General features: G+C 37.7%; 13 protein-coding genes across 13 annotated transcripts; 6 read left to right on the forward strand and 7 right to left on the reverse strand.

Annotated features, from left to right (window-relative positions):
• Positions 1-222: 222 nt before the first annotated feature.
• On the forward strand, positions 223-1,674 carry GSH2 (glutathione synthase; the record flags this gene model as incomplete). The annotated part of the gene is made up of 1 exon (XM_446010.1): positions 223-1,674. One exon carries the CDS (start codon positions 223-225, stop codon positions 1,672-1,674), a length of 1,452 nt encoding a protein of 483 aa, XP_446010.1.
• Positions 1,675-1,843: 169 nt separating this feature from the next.
• On the reverse strand, positions 1,844-2,847 carry RRT8 (Rrt8p; the record flags this gene model as incomplete). Its single annotated transcript, XM_446011.1, has 2 exons — positions 1,844-2,551; positions 2,692-2,847. 2 exons carry the CDS (start codon positions 2,845-2,847, stop codon positions 1,844-1,846), a joined length of 864 nt encoding a protein of 287 aa, XP_446011.1.
• Positions 2,848-3,340: 493 nt separating this feature from the next.
• LDS2 (Lds2p) lies at positions 3,341-4,465 on the reverse strand (the record flags this gene model as incomplete). The annotated part of the gene is made up of 1 exon (XM_446012.2): positions 3,341-4,465. One exon carries the CDS (start codon positions 4,463-4,465, stop codon positions 3,341-3,343), a length of 1,125 nt encoding a protein of 374 aa, XP_446012.2.
• Positions 4,466-5,413: 948 nt separating this feature from the next.
• PSK2 (serine/threonine protein kinase PSK2) lies at positions 5,414-9,034 on the forward strand (the record flags this gene model as incomplete). The annotated part of the gene is made up of 1 exon (XM_446013.1): positions 5,414-9,034. One exon carries the CDS (start codon positions 5,414-5,416, stop codon positions 9,032-9,034), a length of 3,621 nt encoding a protein of 1,206 aa, XP_446013.1.
• Positions 9,035-9,620: 586 nt separating this feature from the next.
• PEX15 (Pex15p) lies at positions 9,621-10,745 on the forward strand (the record flags this gene model as incomplete). Its single annotated transcript, XM_446014.1, has 1 exon — positions 9,621-10,745. The coding sequence occupies one exon, from the start codon at positions 9,621-9,623 to the stop codon at positions 10,743-10,745; it is 1,125 nt and encodes a 374-aa protein (XP_446014.1).
• A 601-nt stretch (positions 10,746-11,346) lies between these two features.
• Positions 11,347-13,182, forward strand: TPD3 (HEAT repeat domain-containing protein; the record flags this gene model as incomplete). The annotated part of the gene is made up of 1 exon (XM_446015.1): positions 11,347-13,182. The coding sequence occupies one exon, from the start codon at positions 11,347-11,349 to the stop codon at positions 13,180-13,182; it is 1,836 nt and encodes a 611-aa protein (XP_446015.1).
• A 272-nt stretch (positions 13,183-13,454) lies between these two features.
• Positions 13,455-14,633, reverse strand: NTG2 (bifunctional N-glycosylase/AP lyase NTG2; the record flags this gene model as incomplete). Its single annotated transcript, XM_446016.1, has 1 exon — positions 13,455-14,633. The coding sequence occupies one exon, from the start codon at positions 14,631-14,633 to the stop codon at positions 13,455-13,457; it is 1,179 nt and encodes a 392-aa protein (XP_446016.1).
• A 553-nt stretch (positions 14,634-15,186) lies between these two features.
• NGL1 (RNA exonuclease) lies at positions 15,187-16,266 on the forward strand (the record flags this gene model as incomplete). Its single annotated transcript, XM_446017.1, has 1 exon — positions 15,187-16,266. One exon carries the CDS (start codon positions 15,187-15,189, stop codon positions 16,264-16,266), a length of 1,080 nt encoding a protein of 359 aa, XP_446017.1.
• A 279-nt stretch (positions 16,267-16,545) lies between these two features.
• On the reverse strand, positions 16,546-17,736 carry NOP12 (rRNA-processing protein NOP12; the record flags this gene model as incomplete). Its single annotated transcript, XM_446018.1, has 1 exon — positions 16,546-17,736. One exon carries the CDS (start codon positions 17,734-17,736, stop codon positions 16,546-16,548), a length of 1,191 nt encoding a protein of 396 aa, XP_446018.1.
• Positions 17,737-18,909: 1,173 nt separating this feature from the next.
• On the reverse strand, positions 18,910-19,341 carry RPS15 (40S ribosomal protein uS19; the record flags this gene model as incomplete). Its single annotated transcript, XM_446019.1, has 1 exon — positions 18,910-19,341. One exon carries the CDS (start codon positions 19,339-19,341, stop codon positions 18,910-18,912), a length of 432 nt encoding a protein of 143 aa, XP_446019.1.
• A 1,335-nt stretch (positions 19,342-20,676) lies between these two features.
• Positions 20,677-21,696, forward strand: SIL1 (Sil1p; the record flags this gene model as incomplete). The annotated part of the gene is made up of 1 exon (XM_446021.1): positions 20,677-21,696. The coding sequence occupies one exon, from the start codon at positions 20,677-20,679 to the stop codon at positions 21,694-21,696; it is 1,020 nt and encodes a 339-aa protein (XP_446021.1).
• Positions 21,697-21,918: 222 nt separating this feature from the next.
• Positions 21,919-22,641, reverse strand: OPI10 (Opi10p; the record flags this gene model as incomplete). The annotated part of the gene is made up of 1 exon (XM_446022.1): positions 21,919-22,641. The coding sequence occupies one exon, from the start codon at positions 22,639-22,641 to the stop codon at positions 21,919-21,921; it is 723 nt and encodes a 240-aa protein (XP_446022.1).
• Positions 22,642-23,278: 637 nt separating this feature from the next.
• MSE1 (glutamate--tRNA ligase MSE1) lies at positions 23,279-24,877 on the reverse strand (the record flags this gene model as incomplete). Its single annotated transcript, XM_446023.1, has 1 exon — positions 23,279-24,877. One exon carries the CDS (start codon positions 24,875-24,877, stop codon positions 23,279-23,281), a length of 1,599 nt encoding a protein of 532 aa, XP_446023.1.
• Between the last annotated feature and the right edge of the window lie 129 nt (positions 24,878-25,006).

Here is a 25,006-nt window from a genome sequence, read left to right on the forward strand (position 1 = left end):
ATAATCGTTGGGTACGTGATAATCTGTGGGCCACAGTTTTCCAATGCCATCAGATAAATTAGCAATATTAATGCCATGACTTCCGTCTGAACTTGAGCTCTATTTCTATTATAAGAATCACTTTCTTAAGGAATTGAGTATATCGTTGCTTGTCTTTACCGAAGATACCATCGTTTACTAGCTTTAAACTAGTACATTTCTATCGTTGGCTTATTTGACGCCATGACCGAACCAATTGTACCACAGGCATTAACAAATGAGGAATTGGAGAAACAAATTTTACCAGAAACATACCAATGGGCTCTGTCAAATGGTTTATTAATGTACCCACCTGATTTTCAATTGACCCAGGCTCAAATTGCTCCATTCACCCTTTACCCAACACCAATTGCCAGAAAAAACTTCGAAGAAGCCATTGAAGTCCAGCAGAGCTTTAATGAATTATACGCTGAAATTTCAAGAGATCAGGGAGAGCATTGGCTATCTCAAGAAACAGAGAAGCTAGCTCATTCGGATGAGGGCTTTACTGGCAAATTATGGGATTTGTATAAGTCAGTGAGGAATGAAGGTATTGCACAAAAACTCAGATTAGGAATTTTCAGATCAGATTACCTCATTGACAAAAATATTGATCAAATCAAGCAAGTTGAATTTAACACAGTGTCTGTATCATTTGTTGGATTTTCCACTAGAGTAGGAGAAGTTCATAAATATCTGAATGACTCAGGTGCTTACGGTAAATCATCCTATGCTGACAAAGATATTCCAGTTCCAACCTCTGTTCAGGAAATGACTAAATCTTTTGCTGATGCTTTCCAGAAGTACGATGCATTGAATGATGAAAAGAAGATCATACTAATGGTGGTTCAAAGAGGAGAAAGAAATGTTTTTGATCAAAGAATAATTGAATATTCCCTTCAAAAGGACTATGGTATCCGTGTCATTAGAATGACATTTGATGATATTATATCTAGATTAACCTCAGATAATGCTGACAAAAACCGACTATTTTTCAAAGAGACTGGTGATGAAATTGCTATTGTCTACTACAGGACCGGCTACACAACAACTGACTATCAGAATGAGCAAGATTGGGAAGCAAGAAAATTCTTAGAAAAAAGCTACGCTATTAAAGCTCCAGATTTACTAACTCAATTATCAGGTGCTAAAAAGATACAACAATTATTGACCGATGATAATATTCTATCTCAATTTGTGAAGTCTGAAAACTCTAGAAGAGCTCTACAAAAGACTTTCGTAAAGATATATCCCTTAGATGATTCAGAGTTGGGGAATATTGGTAAGAAACTAGCTTTTGATGAACCTCATCGTTTTGTGCTGAAACCCCAACGTGAAGGTGGTGGTAATAACGTCTACAAGGAAGACATTCCATCATTCTTGAGTACAATTGGTGAATCTAAGTGGGATGCATACATATTGATGGAGATTATTGACCCATTACCATATGAAAATAACGTCATTATTCGAGGAAATGAAATTTTCAAAGAATCAATAATTAGTGAGCTTGGTATATATGGTTCCATTCTCTTCGATGATGAGAAAATACACTTCAACAGAAACAGCGGATGGCTTTTGAGATCCAAGTTCACTACTTCTAATGAAGGTGGGGTTGCAGCCGGTTTTGGCTGTTTAGATAGTGTCGTGATGTATTAACCTCTGAAACTAATTACTATTTTTTGGATAATTGGTATACCTAGATAAACGATAATGGTGGCTCTTATATTATGGGCATAACAGTATACTATTTTTGTAACACAGCATACATATTTTCTAGCACAATTTTCTTTTTCAATTCATGATAGATATGGATACATATATTAAACTATAGAACTTTCTGTTCTTTTTTAACCAGATCCGCAGACCAAATCGCTGCTCCGACTGTGTTACTCATAATTGTTACCATAGAGGCCAAAGGAATTAATTCAAATAGGCCCGCAGATACACCAAAGCAAGCTAACTGACCCAGATTTTTGTATTTGAACTTTTTGATGTCTGGGCTTGTATATTGCTTCAAGAATAGATAACGACTTAGATAGCTTAGTGCCCTATCCGGTGCTGTTATTTGGTTAACTATCAAAGGGCCTAATACTGGAATGAGGGATACTAATGACAAAACGATAGATTGTCCCAAGCTAGTAACTTTTGCCGAAAGGAATGAATATATTATTGTGTGTGCAGACCAAATAGATCTCCGTGACTTAGTAGTCTTTCTGCTGAGATATTTTGCATCAGAGACTAACTTTTGTTGGCCGTTCTTGGCCAAAGTAAGGTCGAAGACCTCAGTGTTCAGTTTTTCGAGCATCAAGTTCCTACATATATAAGCAGCGATAGAATTAGACTGAACTAGCCATTGTATGTGAGCTAGAACGAGACCAATAGGACCCATAGTTAACAAGGCACCTCCCAGAATAAAGGGCATAATTGTGACATAATATGCACCTGCTACCACAGCAAATATTACTAGATATGATCCGGCAAATATACCTAGCGGTTTCCAATAGTAAGGCCTTGTGATAACATTAAATAGACCCTAGAATGAGTAAAAGATGCCATCTCATCCAGCGAACTCTCAGAGATGATTGAGAATTTGATAGATAAAACAAGCAAATCTGAATGTTAGTAAAGTTGTTTTGTGTTTTTAGGTTGTTGCTCACTTTAACTAAAACATACCTTTAGTGGGTACTTGTATGTACTCGATAGGAACAAATCTTTGTTGAACCCTTGTTTTATCAAATCCATCTTGAATAGATACCTCTTTTGTCTCAATTTTGCGTGATCTAATACTGGAGTGAAGAGATACTGTTGTAAATAGCCAGCAATACCCATTTTAAATATGAATTAATTTATAAGAATAATATTAATAGAAAATAGATGAATCGATATAATTTTTGCAAATGAGGGGGTGGGGTTGTATTGCGTTAACAAGTAAAAATGCTAATTATCGAAAATTTGGTCAAACAATGCTAGAGGACTAAAAGTAAATGAACCCCCCGATGTATTACAGCTAATATTATTGCCATATGCCCAAGGGGACCCTTGATGATCAAAGGCCATCGCAAATTGATGATAATTAAATTAGTTTTTTAAATCTGTAAAAAGTAGTCACACGCAGAAATTGCCGTAGTCAAGACACATCTCCTCATACATAAGACTAAAAGGGCATAGAAAGGGTACTTGACTAGATAGAGCTCTCGGAGTTTAGAACATCCACTAGCGGGTATTTGCAATGTAGCATTTGTTGATCTGTTTTAAGGTTATGGTATAGGAAATACATTAACGAATCTTTAGCTATCTATGTAAAGGTTTCAAGTTTTAGGTGCTATGTAGACTCCTGTGGTTGTATAGGGCCGAATTTCTTTGTCCTTAATTTTACTTCTTCTTTTAACTCTCTTGCGCTCCAAAGCGATGCGCCCACAAACAAGCTTGGTTGGAGGTATCCTGAGAGAAATGGAAGGGACTCTATGACTGCGCAAGCTACTCCATATAGATACCATTTACTATAGTTCTGGTAGTATACTTTTCTTAGTTCTTTCTCATCCATCTTTCGTAGTTCTTTGAAATAAGGCTGGAAATATGCGAACCCATTTTGTCCTGCAAAGATTAATTGAACTATTGTGATTCCAAAAAATGGTATAAAGAAGCATGCAACTATAAATATATAGTCCAGAATTTCAATTGATCTATCTATCAAGAAATTGGGAAGTGTATCTACAAGGAACTCTGCGCTTGTAATTCTTCTCCACAGTCTGATATTGGTGTCGCCTTGGAAAATGTTTATGGTCTGTGTGAAAACAACAAATTGATTTAAGTTTAAAGTGGTGAAAACATTTCCCAAAACTAGGGCACCTAATTTATCAGTGTCTCTTCTGGTGTCCATAAGGGCCAAGTAATTGCTTACAAGAATAACTTGTACAATCACTAGCGCAATTGCAATGGGACCCAAAAACAAAGAATAAACCATAGTCATTGCAGGCCCAAATACTAAAGCAAAAGTAGAGCCATCTGCAACCATGCACATTAAATATTTTAACGTCATCGTAGATGGACCGTTCTCAGAAGTACCGTTTTTATAGTCAAATGTTATGCCCTTAAAAGGATAAAAGAAAATTTCCTTTTTGGTTTGAAAGTCTTCTGTTATACTTTTCTTCAAGAGTGTCATGTTTCCCTGGTACTCGTCAAATCTATCTTTATAGGCATTGAATTTTCTCTGGAATATATTCATCTCTTTGTTGGATTGTTTCTTTTGCCATAGTTCTCGAACCTTGAGCTTATTCTTTTCCCTCTCGATCACATCATCTCCAGGTAGTGGCTGTAGCTTCAGCCCTTTCATAGGTTTTGGATTCACATATTCGGGGTTATTCAGATGAGTATATTCTGGGCCATGTATTTCACAAGGCTCAGTGATAAAATCAAACTTATAGGGCGGATCGACATTTAAATTCATGGTTTCTTAATATTTCTAAATCGCTTGGTAGATTGAATCAGTACTTTGGAAACCCTGTTAGGATAGAATATTTATGATTATGCTAAGTACTGCTACATTATAATATAAGAATAGTTGGTTTTAGTTGTCATCCGCAGTAATTCTTCTTAATGTATTATGTCGAGTGACACAAAATATTAAAACTACTACCCGTAACCCAAAAAAACAATGAGCGGTTCAGCTCTCTACTTGAAGTCCAAAACAGAAGAAAACTCGTTTTTGCTCTGGCCAAAATCTACGTTATATTTATAAAATTATTAAGTAATTAATCAATCACTAAAGCTAACAGTTATTTTCTTATCCATGAGCACGCTCTCCGATGTCACCTAACATGGGTAACGATGCTTATCCGTAGTCCATGGTTACTTAATGCATGCTCTAAGAGTAAATGACAGGGATGTATATGCACCTGCAACGTTTGTAACCAAGTGCACTTGCACTATTGCTAACTCCAGTTTTTGTACTTCAAGAGCACCATTGTTTCCATTGTGTAAAAGAAATGTTGCTGCTGAAAAAATGCTGAAAAAAAAAAGAAAGAGCTGAAAACGTGGAAATATCGAGATGAGCTAACCAGAAATGACAATTTCTTCCGATGAATAAGCTCTCTTAGAAGTCTTCCACATATTATGAGGTTTAATAGCTGATATATATAGTTATAAATTCTCTTTTGTACAGCAAATAATCACGGATATTTTTTCAAATACAACAGGACTTGAGCACGAGGCATATAGTACTAGAGAGGGTTATATCTTTTTTGTGAAATACTTGATAGAAGATAAGAACTTGACTTACCATCTGATAAAGAAATATATTACTAGACTTTGATTGTTATTTTTATTGACACACCCTTTTGAGAAAGTTTCTTGCGTTATATTTATTTTACAGAAAGGCGCTGAGATATTATTAGCTATGCCATACGCAGGGACTTCAGACTCGTCTAGAGCTGCTTTCAAGGCGTTTCAAGAGAAGCATATCACCAAGGATACCATATTTAATAAGAAGTTTGATCTTGCGTCGATACCGTCATCTGCATCTGCGTCCGATACATCTTTGAGTTTCAAGAATATAAGCCGAGGTAACTCCTATGTGGATCTTCAAAGGCCTAGTCCTTTTTATAGGCATGAGAATGGATCTTCGGAATCAGTTAAAAGTAGCTCAGAAAAATTTGACTACAAAGAGCTTATATCACTTCCTAATGAGTCTACACATGCATACTCATGTAATCCTTTGTCTCCGATTTCGCTGTACGTTAGACTATCTATCCTAAAGAGAGCTTTAGATATCATGGCTAATGACCCCGATATGCTAGAAGAGAGTAAAGCGGTAGAGCCTTTAAAGAGAATGAAGGCATCTAATACAGCAGATGTTACCCATGTAGCACACTTGCAGGAAATGATTAATGAGAAAAATAATGAAGAGGACATGGTAACTTTGCCAAAGAGAGGGAGTGTTACCAAATGGAACTCTCATGCAGCTACTTTAGAGGCATTTGTATCGAATAGCATGGATAAAAGTGCTCAACCTAATAGCAAATATGGGGATCTCACAAATGAAGATTCACAAATCCCAGAAAGGCCAGTGCAAATGCAAAGAGCGGTATCATTGGCAGTTTTACCGCAGAGTATATCTAATCATAGCAATAATTCACCGTTCAAAAAGGATTTTAATTTTCGTGGGACCCAATCTGGCACTAAATTCAGACATAATAAAGACATATTGGAAGGTTTACGAAAACTTTTGGATGATACATTAGAAAAAAAATCAATGAGCAACGCATCAAAGTTGCATAAATTATCACTCTTAAATATTGACAAGTTGGACCTGACTTCGGTACCAACAGATGGCAATGATGATACAATCAATGATGTGGAAGAAAAAGGGAACAAGTTAAAACGGGCTTTACTAGACAGTTTAGCCGAACCCTTCATTGAATTTGGTCGTGAAAACGATAATATGCAGGACGATCAATATAAAAAATTAAATGAACAAGATCTGAATATCAACATGTCTGAAGTGGTACGGCAATATCGCTATAATAAAGTGTTGCATCCTTTTACTTCAGGAAAGAACTCTGCACCACAAGCAATTTTTACCTGTTCTGATCAACATCCCTGGAACTTTAAAGCTGCAAACGATTTGGCGTGTTTGACTTTTGGTATTAACAAAAATGTCCTGAAAGCTTTAACTCTCCTTGATCTTATTCACACAGATTGTAGAAATTTTGCTCTGAATAAACTCATTAGTATTCAAGATGATCAAGATATTGTTTTTAGTGGGGAAATTATAGCCATAGTACAACCTAATTCAGAAAATAAGGCTGGATTGATATGGGCAACCATTTGGGCAAGAAGAATAAAAGGTTCCTTGGTTTGTGTTTTTGAGAAGATTCCATGTGATTACGCAGATATTATGTTAAATTTAGATGACTTTTCCGTTGAAAACATTAACGATTCTACCGGTTTGCTTTCCAACCTTGACCAAAATACAGAAAATGATATTACAGTAACCGAAAGTGATGAATTAGAAAAAAAGAAGACTGTGAAATTTGCAAACGAAGTACATGATATCAAAAAAGTGAGTAAGTCCTTATCGAAACTAATTAAAGACGTATGTACAGGAAATTATGATATGGATGAGGATGATAAGTTAGTACCACTGTCAATTCGGGTATCGAATGAGATTAATAGAAGAAGATACTTTACATTAAATCATTCAAATTATAACATATCATGTGCTGTATCCTCGTCTGTGTTGGAAAATGAGCTAAAACTGAAGATTCATAGTGCCGCTTATCAAGTTGGTTTGTTCATTATTGAAAGAGAAACTTTGAAGCTTGTTTCTTGTAACAAATCAATCTGCAAGAATATGTTTGGTTATCATACTTCTGAAATTATCAACTCTGATATTACTACCTTGATTCCTGATCTCGCCAAAATTCTTGCCTTTATTCAATATCAGTATCCGATTTTAGACTTCAGTGCTGAAGAGAACAGAGGATTGGTTCTTACTGAGCATTTTTTCAGAAAGATTGTTTCTGAAATGCATTCTGATCCTGGAAGCTTTTACTCTTCTGTTGGGTTGGATGGGCTTCATAAAGACGGAAATAACATTAAGGTTGATTTTCAAATTAGAGTATTGGATGAAAATATCTTTCTATTATGGATTTCTCAAACAAGAGACCTGTTATTTGAAAATTATGATTCGAATCCTTCTCAGCTAAGCATGTTGAAAGAGAGTGAACTTTCACTAGTTAGCAGTAGAAGTAGTTCGTCGTCCTCAAAGAGGCCAACTGAATGTTTAGCGTTATCTGCGCTAAAGAGAATTGATAGCTTGGCTATTGCTGATCAAGGTATAGAAGATGAAACTTGTGAGCATAATGAAAACAGATGTAATTCTATCGAAAAACAGTCCGTGGCTATTTCTAATAGTAATAAAGAAGCACATCCACCAAAAAATAGTGAACTAAAAAATACTGTCGATATTATTGATAATGATCTGATTTCTGATCCTACAATCAGAGCAAATATCGAATTGGCTAGAAGATATACAAATAACAAATCAGATTTTGTCAAGGAAGATAATTTTAAACTTGATGAAGAAATGATAAAGAAAATTGTAAACACGGAGATTCCAGAGGTGGCTAATGCTGACTCTAACTTAGCGCCGGAAGAACTCTTGAAGGTGTTGAACATAAAAGAACCAATTGTGATTGGGGCCCAAAAAAGGAAGAAAAAGTACTCCGATTTTGTTGTCCTACAAAAGATGGGAGAAGGGGCATATGGAAAAGTTAACTTATGTATTCACAAAGAAAAGAAATATATTGTTGTGATTAAGATGATTTTCAAGGAAAGAATTTTGGTGGACACCTGGGTTAGAGATAGAAAACTAGGTACCATTCCATCAGAAATTCAAATATTAGCGACAATTAATAAGAGACCTCACGAGAACATTCTTGGTTTGTTGGACTTCTTTGAAGATGACGATTACTACTACTTAGAAACTCCTCCTCACGGTCAAACTGGTAGTGTAGATTTATTTGACATCATTGAGTTCAAGTCAAACATGACTGAATTTGAAGCAAAATTGATCTTTAAGCAAATTGTTAGCGGTATCAAGCATTTGCACGACCAAGGGATTGTTCATAGAGATATAAAGGATGAAAATGTTATTGTTGACTCCAAGGGTTTTGTAAAGTTGATTGATTTTGGTTCTGCTGCCTACGTGAAAAGTGGTCCCTTCGATGTTTTCGTTGGTACTATTGACTATGCTGCTCCGGAGGTTCTTGGTGGTAATCCATATGAGGGCAAATCGCAAGACATATGGGCCATCGGTATCTTATTGTATACTTTGATCTACAAGGAAAATCCATTTTACAATATAGATGAGATATTAGAAGGAGAACTTAGATTCAATGATAGCGCGGATGTTAGTCAGGAATGTAAAGCATTGATTACAAAGATATTAAATCGCTGTGTTCGTAAAAGGCCAACAATTGACGAGATTTGCCAAGATGTATGGCTTCAAATTTAAAAAAAAAATGTCTGGTACATTATTCTGTGTGCTGTTGAATTTGTAACTACGTTCCTTAGTAGTGGTGGAGCAATGTGTTTGTATCAAGGATAGAAAACAGATACTCTACATTGGGTTATAAATTTTTTTGATTTCATTTTCGAGGTTTGGATATATTTAATTGAAGTTTTCATTCAATTTTTTTTTTTTTTGCTGTATTGACCTTGTTTAACAACTTTAAATTTGCATTTAGTTGAATTGCTTTTGTTATTGAATTTTAGTTTTTTTATTCACATAATTTTTTACATAATACCGTTTATATTGCATGATTTTAATACTAATGACTAACTAATTTGTTATGAGAAGTAACGCAACAACAGTTGTTACCACAAATACTAATTTGAAGTAGTAGCATATCCTCGAGGTTTTTTATCAGGTTCTTCCTTACCAACTGCTCGTCGGTTTAAAGTTGGGTTTTCCGAACATCGGGGTTACTGGCCTTTAAAAAATAAGGTTAAATACAGCTTTAAATGTCATACAATGTGTATATGCAATGACTCAATTTGATATCGGTAAGGATATAATCAGTTAGTTACCAGAATTACAGATGCAGTTAAAGGAAGATACGGTGAACATGTCTAACGTTTTGCCAGAATCTACCATGACCACAGTTCAGAATCTGCTGGATGATGATGATTTTAGTGATGAGCCTGCTATGAGTCCCTATCAAAATGATGATAATACCAGCGATGAGTACTACAATTGTTTAGATTTATTTATCAAGGGAGAGCCTAAGCAGTGTTTGGAAGCTATGCTGAGCTGTGGCTTGCTAAATGAATCCCAGATTTTTCAGAACATGGACAGCGTGGAGTTATTCATTAATGCATGCTCTAGGGTATCAGACTTGGCAACTCTAGGTATATCTTTGCAAAACAAGATCATACAGCTGTTTATTTATAGTGAGATTCTAGAATTTGTACGACGCAATTCCCCAGCTGCATCTGCCTTGGCGTTAATTACAAAACTCCATGGTAATATAATTAGAGCTATCGGGCTAATGAGAGGAAGTAGAGATGAACGTTATCAAATAATAGCTGATGAGAAAGATGCATTGATCCATGATATTGGATTTCATGTCAAGAAACGGACAAACGAGAGTAGGAGGCAATATAATGTGGAAATGTTGATGCTTGCAGAATTATATCTATTTGATGTCCAGATACAGCTAGAGGGCAAGAAAAAATCACCAAAATTATATGAGGATCTTTGTGACAAAGTATTGCAATTAAAGAGTGTCTTTGATGAGACAGTGCTTGACGAAAAGCCACTTAGTCAGATTATATTGGCTAAGTTGGAACAAAAGAAGGATTCGGTAGAGAAAAAGAAGTCATCTTCTCGAAAGAGTCTTAGAGAGAGTACAAAAGTGTTACAAGCAATACCCACGCCGTCTGACGAGGTTCGAGATCAAATAAAGATGGATAACTTGGCATTATCTAAGGGAGCATTCAGCTCTATTACGAGTCACATTCCCCAAAAATGGTTAAAAGCTTTAACCACCCAAAAATGGATTTATAAAAACATGAAACAGCTCTCATTGGTGCTAGTTGTAGCGGTTATCTTACTGGTTAAAAGGTATAGAATGATTACAAAATGGTTTGGAGAGATCCCTTCAACATTATCTCAATTAAAACCTGCCATAGTTGAAATCCTACGCTTGCTATCCAGCCTATAGATCGACTATAATAACCATGTCACAGTACCCTTTATTAGCTTCAAATAAAAATATTAATCACTGTAATTACCTTTGACAATGGATTGGCAAATATATTGGATGGTTAAATGCAACTCCATGTACATGACTCTACAGAAGTAGGTAAACTTTATATTCTACATCATATATATCATATATAACGAAGTATATTTTGCTTGTTATTTTTCTCAAGAAGTTTTGTTAGTTGTGAAATCCGCAAAGGCACCTTTTGCCAGGTTTCAGTTCGAACACCAGTTCTCTAATCTCGAACAAACAATTGAACCACATCTACATAAACTGAGGATGTTTCTTGCATTGTTGGATTTAATAGGGACAGGGTCAAGTACTGAAAGTAATAAAAGGTGACATTTTCTGTATATACCACGCGTGAAGGAAGTCAAGTAGACACATACCCGAAAGAAAGCGTGACGTTTGTAACCCTATTCGACAGGTGTGCTGGAAGACTTTGATTTGCTATAGACCTCTTATTTGGTACAAGAAAGAGATAAGCTGACAGGATTCAGTTGCTTAGAGGAAATTATACCAACTGTTAGTTAGGAAACTGCATTTTTGATCAGAAAGGATGGCCGATAATCAGAACGGAAATGAAGGGGATCTGCACCCACTAGCCTTGTTGATGGATGAGTTGAAGCACGATGATATTGCTAATAGGGTTGAGGCCATGAAAAAGTTGGATACCATAGCCATTGCTCTAGGTCCAGAAAGAACTAGGGAGGAATTGATTCCTTTTCTTACTGAAGTGGCCCAAGATGACGAGGATGAGGTCTTCGCCGTCTTGGCTGAGGAATTAGGGAAATTCGTTCCTTTAGTAGGCGGTAGTCAATATATTAATGTCTTATTTCCTACATTGGAAATACTTGCAGCTACAGAGGAGACATTGGTAAGAGAAAAAGCCCTAGCATCTTTGAATAAAGTTGTCAAAGACATGACAATTGAGCAATTACTACATGACTATGTTCCTTTACTGGACAGGTTGGCCAACGCTGACTGGTTCTCATCAAAAGTTTCTGCATGTGGTCTTTTCAAAGTTGTGATAAGTAGGGTCAAGGATGATACATTGAGAAAAAATTTACTGGCTTTATACTCACAATTGATACAAGATGACACACCTATGGTCAGGAGAGCTGCAGCAAGAAACTTACCATCCATTATTGACCAACTACGAGAAAATCCCGGTCTTTCATGTGAAGACGATTGGGAATACGTATCCGAGATGTTCAAGAAAGTTATTACTGATAATCAAGACTCAGTTAAGTTTCTTGCTGTCGAATCATTAATTGCCATTCTTAAATTTTTCAACGCAAAAGGGGACTCTAGTCATACTGAGGCGTTGTTGGCATATGCCTTGAAGCTTGCAAAGGATGAGGCATGGAGAGTAAGATACATGGTAGCTGAGAAATTCGAGGATTTGGCAGATGAGATTTCTCAACTAGACAAAGTTGTTGATCATCTTCTTGAACCTTTCCTAAGTTTGTGCGAGGACAATGAAGGTGATGTTAGGAAAGCTATTGCTGGCCATGTTAGTGGATTTTCCAAGCACATTAAAGATGCCTCAATAATTGAAGCAAAAATTATTCCAGCTATATACACTCTGAGTATCGATGAAAATGAGACTGTGAGAGCTTCCTTGGCGCAAAGTATAACTGGTATGTCCTCATTACTTCCAAAGGAGAGTGTTACTGAAAACTTGCTTCCAATTGTTCTCAACATGTTAAAAGATGAGTTCCCTGACGTAAGGTTGAATATAATTGCTAGTTTGAAAAATATAAATAAGGTTGTGGATACTAAAATACTTTCTGAATCACTGATACCTGCAATAAATGAGCTAGCCAAAGATATCAATTGGAGAGTAAGAATGGCTATAATTGACTACTTACCAGTAATTGGTGAACAACTTGGCAAATCTTTCTTTGATGAGCAGTTAATAGACCTGTGCATGACTTTGTTATGGGATCCTGTTTATGCCATCAGAAACGCCACTGTTAAAATTTTAACTAAATTAACTGAGTTTTTCGGATCCGACTGGTGCAGAGATGAAATTCTAACTAAGTTGTTAACAGTTGACGCAGAGACATTAGAAAATTTTATTTACAGGTTTACTGTTTTATCGGCGTTGAGGGAGCTAACTTCAGCTGTAAGTAGTGATATTACCTTGGAGCATATTCTTCCATATATTGTTAAGCTTTCTGATGATAAGGTGCCTAATATAAGATTCAATGTGGCTAAAGCCTACACGGTTATCTGTGAAAATTTGAAAAATAATAAAACAAAGAATTTGAAAGAAATTTTCGAAGAAAAAATGTTACCTTCTTTCAAGAAATTACAAGGCGATAGCGATGTAGATGTAAAATACTTTGCCAATGAAAATTTGGAAAAGTGTCAGTTGCTGATCAATTAGGCACTCAGAACATCGGAGTTTCAAATTAACATGATAGATCGTATTCATGGAAATATAACTTTGGGGCTCTAACAGAGCTTCGTACATATTAATGAACGGTATTTAATTAATTTATATCGAAAAGAGGATATATTTAAATATTAATGGATTTAATTTCTATTGCACCTTGAGCTACTCCATATGCTACTAAAGGTCAGTGTGCAAGAGCACCAGTTGCGTATGCTGAACAAGATAGAAGGGAGTGGTTACTTACATGTTTATGTATTCATAGTTCAAGGACCTTCGGCTTTGATGGGGTACTTGTCGCTTTTGAGTTTCTTTTTCAAGTACAGAATATATTCATCAAAATTCCCTCTTGTGGTTTTGCTTAGTTTCCAAAAAGCTTCGTCTATATCCTCTTCAAATTGAAGTTTCGAGAGAAGCTTTCTATCTCTAGCATTACAAATATCATTGGCTAAACAAATATCACATCTTTTGCCGCGAGCCATGCATATTACTTGACCGAAACCAACTAGCACAGTATTAATTTCGTACCATAAACATTTAGGGAGCCATGTTTGCAATGCCTTTCTGGTATGGTCAGGTGTCTTGCATTTTTTTGCATCCACCCATCTCCACATCTTGCAAAGTCTATCAACATGTACATCTACACAAATCCCATCCATCTTACCCCAAGCTCGCTGTAAGGCAAGGTATGTCATCTTAGGCCCGACACCAGGCAGACTTAGCATATCATTGACATTTGTCGGTACATCAGAATCAAAATTATCGCGCAGCATGCGAACACTTTTATATATATAAGTTGCCTTCCTTCTATGAAAACCAACAGATTTTATTTTCTCATCAATTATTGATTCATCCATCATTAAGACAGATTCCAACGTCATCCCATTGGGATCATGGAGCTCATTGAGGCAGTATCTCATGATATTAAGCATGGCTTCTGCCGTGATCTCATCCTTGGTCTGTGATGATAACATCACTGCGATTAGCAGTTGAAATCTATAGTTTTTCGGAAGTATTTGTTCTTTATGCAGCCCACAGTTCTCCGCAATGAATATAGGCATTAATGCACAACCAACTTTATCAACTGGTGTCTTCAGCTGTGCCCTCATTAGTCTAACGCGATTATAAATTGGAATAAAACTCTTGGGTAGCTTAGCTATTTCCAGAGGTTTTAGCCCAAGAGAATCTTCATCAAGGGGTTTTAACCATCGTTGTGGATCCTCACTTGTTCGATCATCAATATAATCAAAAAACGCCTGCGTATCCAAGCTCTTGATCCATTCAATATCCACTTCATCAACAAAGTCTTTGTAGTCACTTACAGGCTCATGCTTGACTGTAACAGTTTCTTCCTTTTTGAAATACTTTGATTGGACAACACCTTCTGCTGGATTTCCTTCCACATCTACTTCCAAGTACCTTCTAGTACGCTTTCTTGGTACCATGACAGCCTTCAATGAGTATTCGAATGCTTTTTATAATCTGCTGAAGCTAAGGAACCGTTAAGATTCATGGTATTCACTGTTATGATTCATCTTGACTATTAGCTCATCGCATTTTAAATCAGCATCATCCGATGCCCAGACAGACTCACAGATAACGGTATGCCAAAAAATTTCAGATTGATTTACGGTTCTACCATAATAACAAAAGAGTACTCTCGATCCAACTATTTGCGGTTTTAATTGCGTTGATCGACAACGTATTTATCAGCTGCTCACCCTGAGAAATAGCTTAACTGTTTTAACGCTCATACGTTGAGTAACACTACCTAGTCTATTTGACCGGAGGGTTTTTCCAAGAACGTTGGTAGAAGTCCCAGCACCTAGGGATTTGATATCGCTTGCTATACCACAAATACTGCTAGCTGAAGCATATCTTCCTGGTAGAGGTATTAGAAAAAGATCATATTCACAGTGGAATACAGCTGTAGAGGAAGCACTGTGTGATAAACGCTTAAAATAAGCGATAGAAGAGAGGTCTAATTAAAGCTTCGACATGCTCGCAAGACAATTTATACCAATTGGTGCAAACGTTTTAAAGAACAGTGCAAAACCATTGTTTACGTTACTAAGTTACAACCTTTTGTCACCCTCATACATGTGGCCTCAGGTGTATACGTATGTGCCTGAGAAATATAAGGATTGGAACTATAGACATAAACTCCTCGAACAGGAGTTGCTAGATAAGTATAGAGCTGACATTATGTGTCTCCAGGAGCTTACATCAGAAGATTATAGTAACTTTTGGAAGAAAGCTCTTCAAACTAACATGAACTACGGGTCAAACTATATTGCCAAAACCCCGCCGCAATATTGGAAGAGACCAGTTGAGCAAATGGACGGTGTTGGCATATTTTACAATCTGGACAAATTTGAGTTCATTTCCAGGTCTGGAATATATCTTAATCAATTACTTGGTGTTTTCAGTAATAATGAATTAGAGTATCTCGAAAAAAAGCCAGTTACATTGACTGATGGGGCCGGTAATCAAGTCGGTGAGCAAAGTTTGCTCCAAATCCTAAAATCAAAAAATCAAGTGGCTTTATTCGTATCATTAAAACATAAAGAAACCGGTAATGTTTTTGTCGTTATAAATACACATCTGTATTGGAAATACGATGATGTGAAGTTAACTCAATGTATGATCATTATGAGAGAACTGGCTAGAATAATTGAAAAACATTTAGTCGGTTTAGAGAATGTAACTGATGACAAGATTAAAATTTTATTCACTGGAGATTTAAACTCAACATCAGACTCATTAGTTATAAATTTCTTAAAGGGTCAAATTGTTAGTCATGATAATCTGAATGTTATAAATCCTATGAAGCCTTATTTAGAACATTGTGTCTATGATGATGTACCAGAAGAGTTATTTACTCACACATGTTATTCAGGAAAACTGAAGGGTATTTTTGATTACATATGGTACCACGACACAGACTTCAAATTGAGACGTATACTATCTGGTAGAGAAGTATCTCATGAGCTTGCAGCTTTGAATCAATTTGGTCTACCAAACGAGAATCACCCAAGTGATCATATTCCTTTGTTTACAGAATTTGAGATTCTGTGATACTGGTTGGTTATTAGTAATCTGTTAATCCACCTTAGTTGCTAGTATTATTTTGTTATGCATATTCCTTTAAAAAAGCTATATTATCATGAACTTTTATTATGTGAATTAATTAAAGTAAACAGTATTTTTATGCTCTGAAAATGCCTTACGATTTTATTTTATAATTTACAATTAGAGAATACTAAAATTCTATTATAGATCATTTTAAAGAACTTAGTTATGAGCGTATTTGCCTGAAATGAAATCCATAATCCCGTTTTGTTATATCGAACAGTATTATTTTTTTTGTTGTGACTTCTTAAATGCCTGTGATCTCTTAGTAACTCTGCCAGTTTTTGATCTTTCCTTCTTACCTTTCTTCAAAACTGGTTTGCTATCATCTTTTGTGGCTCTGATACCTTCAACGGTAAGTTCCTTCAATAGTTTTGATCTTTCGGCTTTGTTCAATATCTTCTTTGCTCTACCTAATTTAGTCTTTTGGCCATCAGTCATGTATTTACCAGATTTCAATGTTGGTTCTACCTTCCTAATATTCTTACACCTCGTTACACGTAGCTTTCTCTTCTTTAAATGCTCGTTTTGAGAAATCATCGGCTTCTCATTTAGAAGTAGTGCTTTACTAACACTTTGTAACTCATTGAACTGCACATAAGCAAAACCTTTACCCATGTTCGTCTTTGGGTCTCTAACAATTCTAACATACTCTATAGAGCCACAAGCACCAAAATGTTTCCACAGACTCTCCTCATCTTCTTCAAAGTCAAGGTTACCAACAAAGACAGATCTTTGCTTGTCATGTGGTGCTGGGTGTGTAATTGAATCCACTCTTAAGTGACGATTACTAAAAACCTGACCGTTTAGCCTTTTAATCAACTTATTCAATAGCGGTGATTGTTCTTTATAGACGATGTAAGCATTCACAGATGCTCTTGATTTGTGCAATTTTTGTTGAACAAAGGCAACCTTTCTAGGTAAAGCGTCTTCAAAAGAGACAGATCTGAATCTTATACTTTGAATTGGTAGTTTCTTGTTTTCGTCATCATCATCTATATTGTTAAATAGTTTTTGGAACAACTTGTAGGTGCTCTTTGAAATAATAACTTCGTTGGACAAGTTACCGACAAAGATAGTTCTAGAGGCCTTCTCGATCTCATCTTCCTTTGTAGATTTCTTTGATTCTTTGCCTTCTTCAACAAGTTTTTCTGGCTCTTCAGGTACTTGTTCAGGAGTCTTTGTTTCTTTGTTCTTCTTGGCTAACTTCTTCTTAGATGGTTTCTTAACTTTCGCATCATCACTTGCGGCATCCTCCATCTTTTCGTCGCCATCAGCGTCTTTGTCAGTCTTCTTGATGACTTCAATCTTTTGAACTTTGATCAAGGGAGTGGCCTTCTTATCTAGCGCATTCGAAGTCTTGAACAACTGACTGACTTTGTCGTCAGTAGCCACTGTTTCTGGGAATAAGTTCATATTGTTTGTACTGGTTCCAAATATGTATTAAGGCTGGCTGCTTGCTCTTTGTAACGTCCAGTATAAACTTACGATCAGATAGAATACAATCTGAAATTTATGAGGTTAAGCAATTATAATAATAGCCAGAAATGATATAGCATTTGTACAGGAGGATCAGTGCTCTGTAGCTATTGTGAAGCTTTTGGATTTTGCGATGAGCATCGCGGTTTTCCAAAAAATTTTCAGATTTTTGCAAAATATGGGCATACAGAAGATGATGCTCTACGACAATTTCTGTGAGCGGGTGGTATAAGACAAATCTAAAGGATATAATCATCCGGGCTACATGTGCAGGTGTAACTGTTAGCTGTGCTGCACAATATTGCGCGAGTGATCTTAATGATTAGAACTTCTTAATATTATAATATCGATATAATATGTGAGTATATATATCTAATATATGGGGGTTGTAAAAGATAATGTAAGGACTATTTTTATTGTATTGATGTATTTTGGTTTTTGTAAATGTTAAGAGACATGAGATAGAAAAAGATTTTAAAAAAAAAATAAACCAGTTGTAGAAACCTTGGCGATGGTACAAAATTTTGGGAAGTAAATTGGGCTTTTTGAAATGTGGAGTAAAATGAAACATAGACACAGAGACTTCATAGTCAAGAACCTCGAAAGTGGCCAACGATTAAGATACCCAGAGATAAGGGACGTAAAAGAAATAAGAAAAACCCCTCCCATTTTCATATGAATTTTCTGAGTGTTCTCAATTGCGTAATATCTCACAAATAGTGAATTCTCATAAAATATCATAAAATAGAAGCGGAAGGATTAGATGCTTACTGGTTAAATTTAAGCGATGTCTTTCTTGAATAATTTCCGTCTGTCGAATTAATACCAATTGTTTTGAAGGATTGGTATTTGCTTACCCTGTTCAATTTCAAATAAGGAAAAAAGATTGATCAAAACCATTGATATTATAGGGTCAAAAATCGAGGTCTCGCAAATCGGAAAATAGGAGATGCTCTCTATGCGTGAATATTTCAAGTTATTCCATTTGCTCTACAGACAAAGAGCTCAAAATACAGATCCCAGTATGTTTTGCAATATCATAGAAAAAAGGTTCTTCAGTTGGTTATATTTTAATGTAGTATTAGATTTTTTTGATTAAAATCAGGTAACTTATCTCAATGGGATGAAACGGGAGGTGGTGGCACCAGCTCTACCGTGTCTAACTGGAGTGTATGTGATGGAGAATTCACCCAAGTAGTGGCCCAACATTTCTGGTCTGATTTCAACTTGGTTGAAAACCTTACCGTTGTAGATACCGACAACAGAACCGATCATTTCTGGGACGATGATCATGTTTCTCAAGTGGGTCTTGACAACAGCTGGCTTCTCGTTTTCTGGGCAGGCCAACTTGGCGGCTCTCAACTTCTTCATGAAACCGTTTGGCTTACCGGAGACACCACGAGAGAACTTTCTTCTAACTCTAGCTGGGGTCATCTTGATGAAGTCCTCAGTGGACATCTCCAACAACTTCTCTAGGTCAACACCTCTGTAGGAGTGGGTCTTGAAAACTCTCTTGGACTTGGCACCAGTGGCTTGAGACATTGTGTGATAGTAGCGTTAGTTTCTGTTGGTCTTGTATCAAGAAGTACTACAAAAGAAAATGGTTTATTTCTTATATATCAAATATAACATAGGAAGCCTATTATTACACCAATAGGAACGCCCAGGATAGGTCATACCAGTGTGTTCCTATGCCTGGTCAGTGTCTTCCCAGTGTATGTTGTGTGTCTGTGTCCTCAATCGATAGCACAACGAAAGTGAAAAAAAGTTTTGGAATTTTCAGAAAGAAAAAAAATTTGAAAATTTTGGAAAATTTGGAAAAAGTTTCAGGCCCTTTGCGGTGAGAGAAAGCAGGAAAGGGCACTGTTTGTGCGGGTACCTCTGAGTAGGATGGAAGTTTCAGTCCTTCACCTGAGGACCACACAGAGATGCACGTAGCAAGGTCTTCGAGTTGCGAGTCGCTCAGGCAGTTGCGTGGATCGCTGGCCGGAAGAGTGCTGTAGTACGGATTACCCGGCTAGTGAGGATGTGGTGGTGGGGGGAGAAGGAGGGGGGGGAGATAGAGGCATCTGTCCGCTGGCCCCCGCTGGTCTCATTTTGCTGAGCCTAAGGACTGGGCTGGTAGTCTAGGCAGAGCTGGGCTGGTATTCTGGGCTGAGCTGGGCTGGTAGTCTAGGCTGAGCTGGGCTGGTAGTCTGGGCTGAGCTAGGTGGAGGGTGGCAGAGTGGTGGTAGTACCCCCACAAGGAGCCCCCCCTGCTGGTAATTCCACTCCAACATCGATGTGGTCTTCCGCCCACCCCGACGTCCGCCGCGTCCACCACGTCCACTACGTTTTCCACTTTGCCAAGAATCTGCCACCACGTACCTCTGTACCGGGTGGCCAGGGCGCGCGGAGTGCGAAGTGCGAAGTGCGAAGTGCGAAGTGCGAAGTGCGGCAAGAACCCTTTGGCCGATCGCGTTCATCTTCACGCAAGGACAGCAGGTGTCTGGGTGTTAGAGGTTGCACTCACTTTTGTGACTGTTGTATTGTTGTACGTATACTTCCTCTCCCTTGTTCACGTGCCTTATCTAGTATATCGTGAGATGTAAAGTGGTCCGGGTAAAGTTTTGCGACGGCACTTGTCCAGCTGCTTTACTGAAAAAGTGAACATCGTGCCTTTCTACACGCTCTGGTGTCTCTCGATGCTTTGAGTTGTTCCCTTACTATGCAATAATAATACACCGTTGTGCGAGGGATATTGAGTACACAACTTTTTATTTTGCAGCAATATTGTTAAGCTGAGCAAGAGTTAGAATAGCCGGAGCAGATACAGGCTAAAGACCTTCACATACACACACACACACACACACCTCATTCTATCAGTATCAACAGCTAATGGTGGCAAAGGTTTGGTCACGTGTGATACTTATATTTATTGCTACTGTTATGGTTTTTGCCAGTTCACAGCAGGGAGACGCCAACAAGGTGAACACAGCTAGTCCGCCGGGAGCTAACGGTATAGCGTACGCTAGCGTGGTTGCTGGCGGGAGTAATCATGTGAGTGCGGCTGGTTCCGTGACTGGTGATGGCGTTCAGCTGCCCAATGCAGAAGTCGATATTGACTGGCTGGAAGAGCACCTGGAGGATTCGCATGACTACGAGAAAGGGTACGACCTTGTGGAACAGCACTTCAACAAGTTGCTTGTAGGTAACAACGCAGATGCGTCTTTCAAAGTACGAGAACTGGCAAGCAGACTTATCTTAGGAACGCTAAGGAATAATCCTCCTGTAAAGCGGTTGATTTGGGATCAGCACCCACTTTTTGTCTCTCAGGTGTTTGATTTGTATATAGGAAACGCATTGAAGCAAGGCTCGGGTAATCCCCTGAAATATCCGTTATTGAAGCGCTATTTGTCGATATTGCTGGAGCTCATACCGTTCAACCGTGACTTCCGCTTTGAAGAAGACTATAAAGATATTCTTGATAAGCTCTATACAGAGTCTGATGTTCCTTCGGATATAAAGATCAAGGTTCTGGAGCTTATAACACTGGATTATTCCAACATAAAGGGTGCGTCCGGTTGGATTGACAGAATCACTAATGTTCTGACGGATTCAGAGATGGGACTTGATGAGCTACACAAGAGGACATTTTTCAATGCAATGCACGCCCTGAAGTCAGAGGATCCAAAGCTAAAATTGCCTACTAACTTTTTGAACTGGTTAGCCCAGGAGACTAAGGAAAGAGCTCATAATCTCAAATTAGCTCAAGCACAGGCAGACGATAATGACCTGAAAGTAAGAGATCTCGAACAAGAAGAATTTGATCAGAGATTGGTAGATAGCAGGCACTCTGTGTTTGGCAACCCAATGGCGGCCCGTATGAAGGATCCATATATTGTTGATGAACTGTAGTCTTTGCCCAATGACAGCAAACTATTTAACTGAGAATAGCATTACAATAAGTTAAGAATATGTGATATTATAGTACAATGCTGTGTATTTAATGATATAGTTATAGAGAAATTATTGTCATATTTTTGGCTTGCCAAAGTCCTACTGTTTTCTTATTATGCATGCACAATAATAAACTTGATAATAAATTCTAGCGCAGTATAGGAAAACGCTGAATAAAAATCATGTTGCAGTAACCTCGTCCAGGAACGACCCATCGTTAGCTAGCCTATTCTTAAACTTGTCCCACCAGCCATCAAATCTTTTTATGGATACGTTTCCATTGTCATCTAGAAAACCGGTCAAGTAATTATAGGCATGCTGTACAATTTTGCCTGCCAATTCTTGAGTAAGTAAAGGGTACACTTTTGCCAGTTGGCCTACTGTATTTATACCCAGATTGTTGTTCCCGCGGGCTAGCACTAGAGAGTTCGTACCGGTACTACTGGCCAACTGTTGTTGCTGCTTCCATTCCATTATCTTCGTCATTCCTTCATTTCTGTTCTCTATAGATATACCTATGATCAACTGAGATATGTTATGATTAGTTGTAGGTCCGTTAGCTGGCATGCTGATGTCATCGTCATCCCCCATGTCGATCTCCCCTAGGCCATCATTGGGAGTGGGCGTAGTTTGGCTCTGGGGGAGTTTGACCTTGAAGATAGCACTAGGCTTCTCGGTGCTCAAGTAGCCAAACAGTTTGAAATCCTCTGTTGGGGTCAACTTGAAGTAAACGGTTGCTATGTACTCCGCAGGGAAGGTCACATTGGGTAATATAAACAATGATATGTGAGAGTAATTCTTGGGTTTTGTAGAGCTCAGTACAATAGTATGTTGCATTCCATTGGAGTTTGGAACTTCCTCGCTCATCTGCAATGGGTTACCAGAAGCAATTGCAGCAAACATCCTTTGTGGTTATCTTATTGTATTGTTACAAATATCTGCGGTTCGAATATGGTTGCGCTACTGAAGTAGTTGTAATTGACGCTGCAAGTACAGCTTGTGATGTGTATGTACAGGATTATTTGTATTAAACTTTTATACAGTTTCAACAATTGTGATTAGTGTGCTATTGGCGATGACTTTCAAACAATTGATGAGTTTTGGCTATTATCCTCGAGAAATTGCTGTTGTCCCCCATACGTCATTTGCAATGGAAAAAAAAGGGAAGAATGGGGAGACTGAGAAACACCCGTACGAATTGCCCCTCCTTACTCCCCCAAGCTGATATCTTGCAGGTTCGAGAAATTTCTAGTTGGAAACGGTACAACGCCTTCTGTGCAGGAAGGGGCACCCTGAGAGGGCAGGGAGTGGGACCTTCCATGCTTCTCGAAGTTCATATAACTCAGACAGTTCCGTACGACTTCAGTTTCCAAATCTACCGAATACTTTCTGAGAACGGAAAATCGAAGTTTAGAACATTCACGTGATTAGTACAGCTAACCCCATGGAATAGCAATGCATTCCCATTAACTTCACTTTACGTGGAGTAAGCGGGAAGCTCACAGGGAGCTCACGAGGAAGCTTACAACAATTTCATAGACTATTGCTCTAGTATTTGGATTGCATTAGCAATTCTTTCCTGAGCCTCGCTGACGCCCAAGACTTTGAAAAGTACTGGAACTGCTGCACCAGGGTGGGATCCGGCTAGGGCGAACCTTAATGTTTGGAAAATGGTTTTCTTTGGCACATTGAATTTCGATGACAGATCATTTACCAAATCTTTGGTAAGTGAACCTTCAGACAGTATGGAACGGGTGTACTGAAGTATAGTACTAGCCACTTTATTATCGTATTTGCTTAGAAATTCTTGTGATTGTTCATTGCTCTCAAAGTTTGGTTTCTCAAAGAAATAGTAAAACACAGTATCGAACTCATTAATATTCGATAATACTTTACCGTTCTCTATAAGAATTGTTTTCACTTTTTCCTCTAACTCTGTAACGTTTCCATATTTATCCTTTATTGTCTTTACAATTGTCGGAAGTACTGCATCGATGAATGTTGGATCCTCTAGTTTCTTTCCTAAAAATTGTTTATTGAAGAACCATAACTTTTTCATGTCCACTTTTGCATTTCCTTTGGTCAAGCTGTCAAGATCAAAGAGATTCTCAAATTCTTGTAGTGTAAAGCATTCGTGGTTTTTTGAGGCTAGTTCTCTGGGAGGTGACCAGCCAAATAAGACACTAAAATTTACAAGAGCTTCCGGGAGTATGCCTTGCTCTTTAAGACTCATAACTGACATGTCATTCCTGCGCTTACTTAACTTCTTATCCTCTGTGGTTGTTAATAATGGCAAATGAGTAAACTTGGGAGGCTCCCATCCGAATGCCTCATAAAGTGCTATATGTTTTGGTGTAGATGGCAACCACTCCTCTCCTCTGATTACGTGAGATATTTTCATGTCATGGTCATCTATTACATTTGCCAAATGATATGTGGGGTAATTGTCTGACTTCATAAGTATTGGGTCATCATAACGAATATCGGATGGGTTTTGCTGTGGTTGTAAATCAATCTTGCCGTGCAGCAAGTCTTCGAATGGGGGATACTTCTCAGGAGCTTTAAATCGCACTGTAAATGGTATTCCTTGATCAAGCTTGGACTTGATTTCCCCCTCACTTAAATGTGCACAATGTCTATCATAGCTCACATTCGTTGGTGGCACTAACCGCAGTGCGGACTGTCTTAAATCATCTAATCTCTCTTTGGTACAAAAACATCGATATGCTCTTCCTGTCTCAATTAAATGGTTGATGTGTTTCCTATATATATCTGTTCTTTCACTTTGTAAATAAGGGCCTTCATCCCATTTTAGATTGCACCATTTTAGTGAGTTATAAATATTATCCATTGCACCATCTTTAAGTCTCGATCTGTCAGTGTCTTCAATTCGCAGAATGAATTTACCACCAGTCTTCTTCGCTAGCAGGTAATTATAAAGTGCAGTCCTCAATGAACCTAAATGCAGCATACCTGTTGGTGATGGAGCAAACCTAGTCACTGCAGGTTCGCATACATGATTGGCATGACCTTTACTAGGGTGTTTTGGTAATATACTGGTCTTCTTTGACTTGAGTATACTGGATAACACGGTACTCGAGTATTGCCTGCATGACTCTATCCTTTTAATTAATAGCATCCCTTATTTTATATGAGCATTGATCAGTAGCTATAGTGTTCTTATACAGTTTGATCCAACTGAATTATATACTATAAATTTATAACACTAGCTTATTTTTACCCTTTGAATCATCCATACTTTGACATT

The sequence above is a fragment of the Nakaseomyces glabratus genome, chromosome F (genome assembly GCF_010111755.1).
Source record: "Nakaseomyces glabratus chromosome F, complete sequence".
Taxonomy (NCBI): domain Eukaryota; kingdom Fungi; phylum Ascomycota; class Saccharomycetes; order Saccharomycetales; family Saccharomycetaceae; genus Nakaseomyces; species Nakaseomyces glabratus.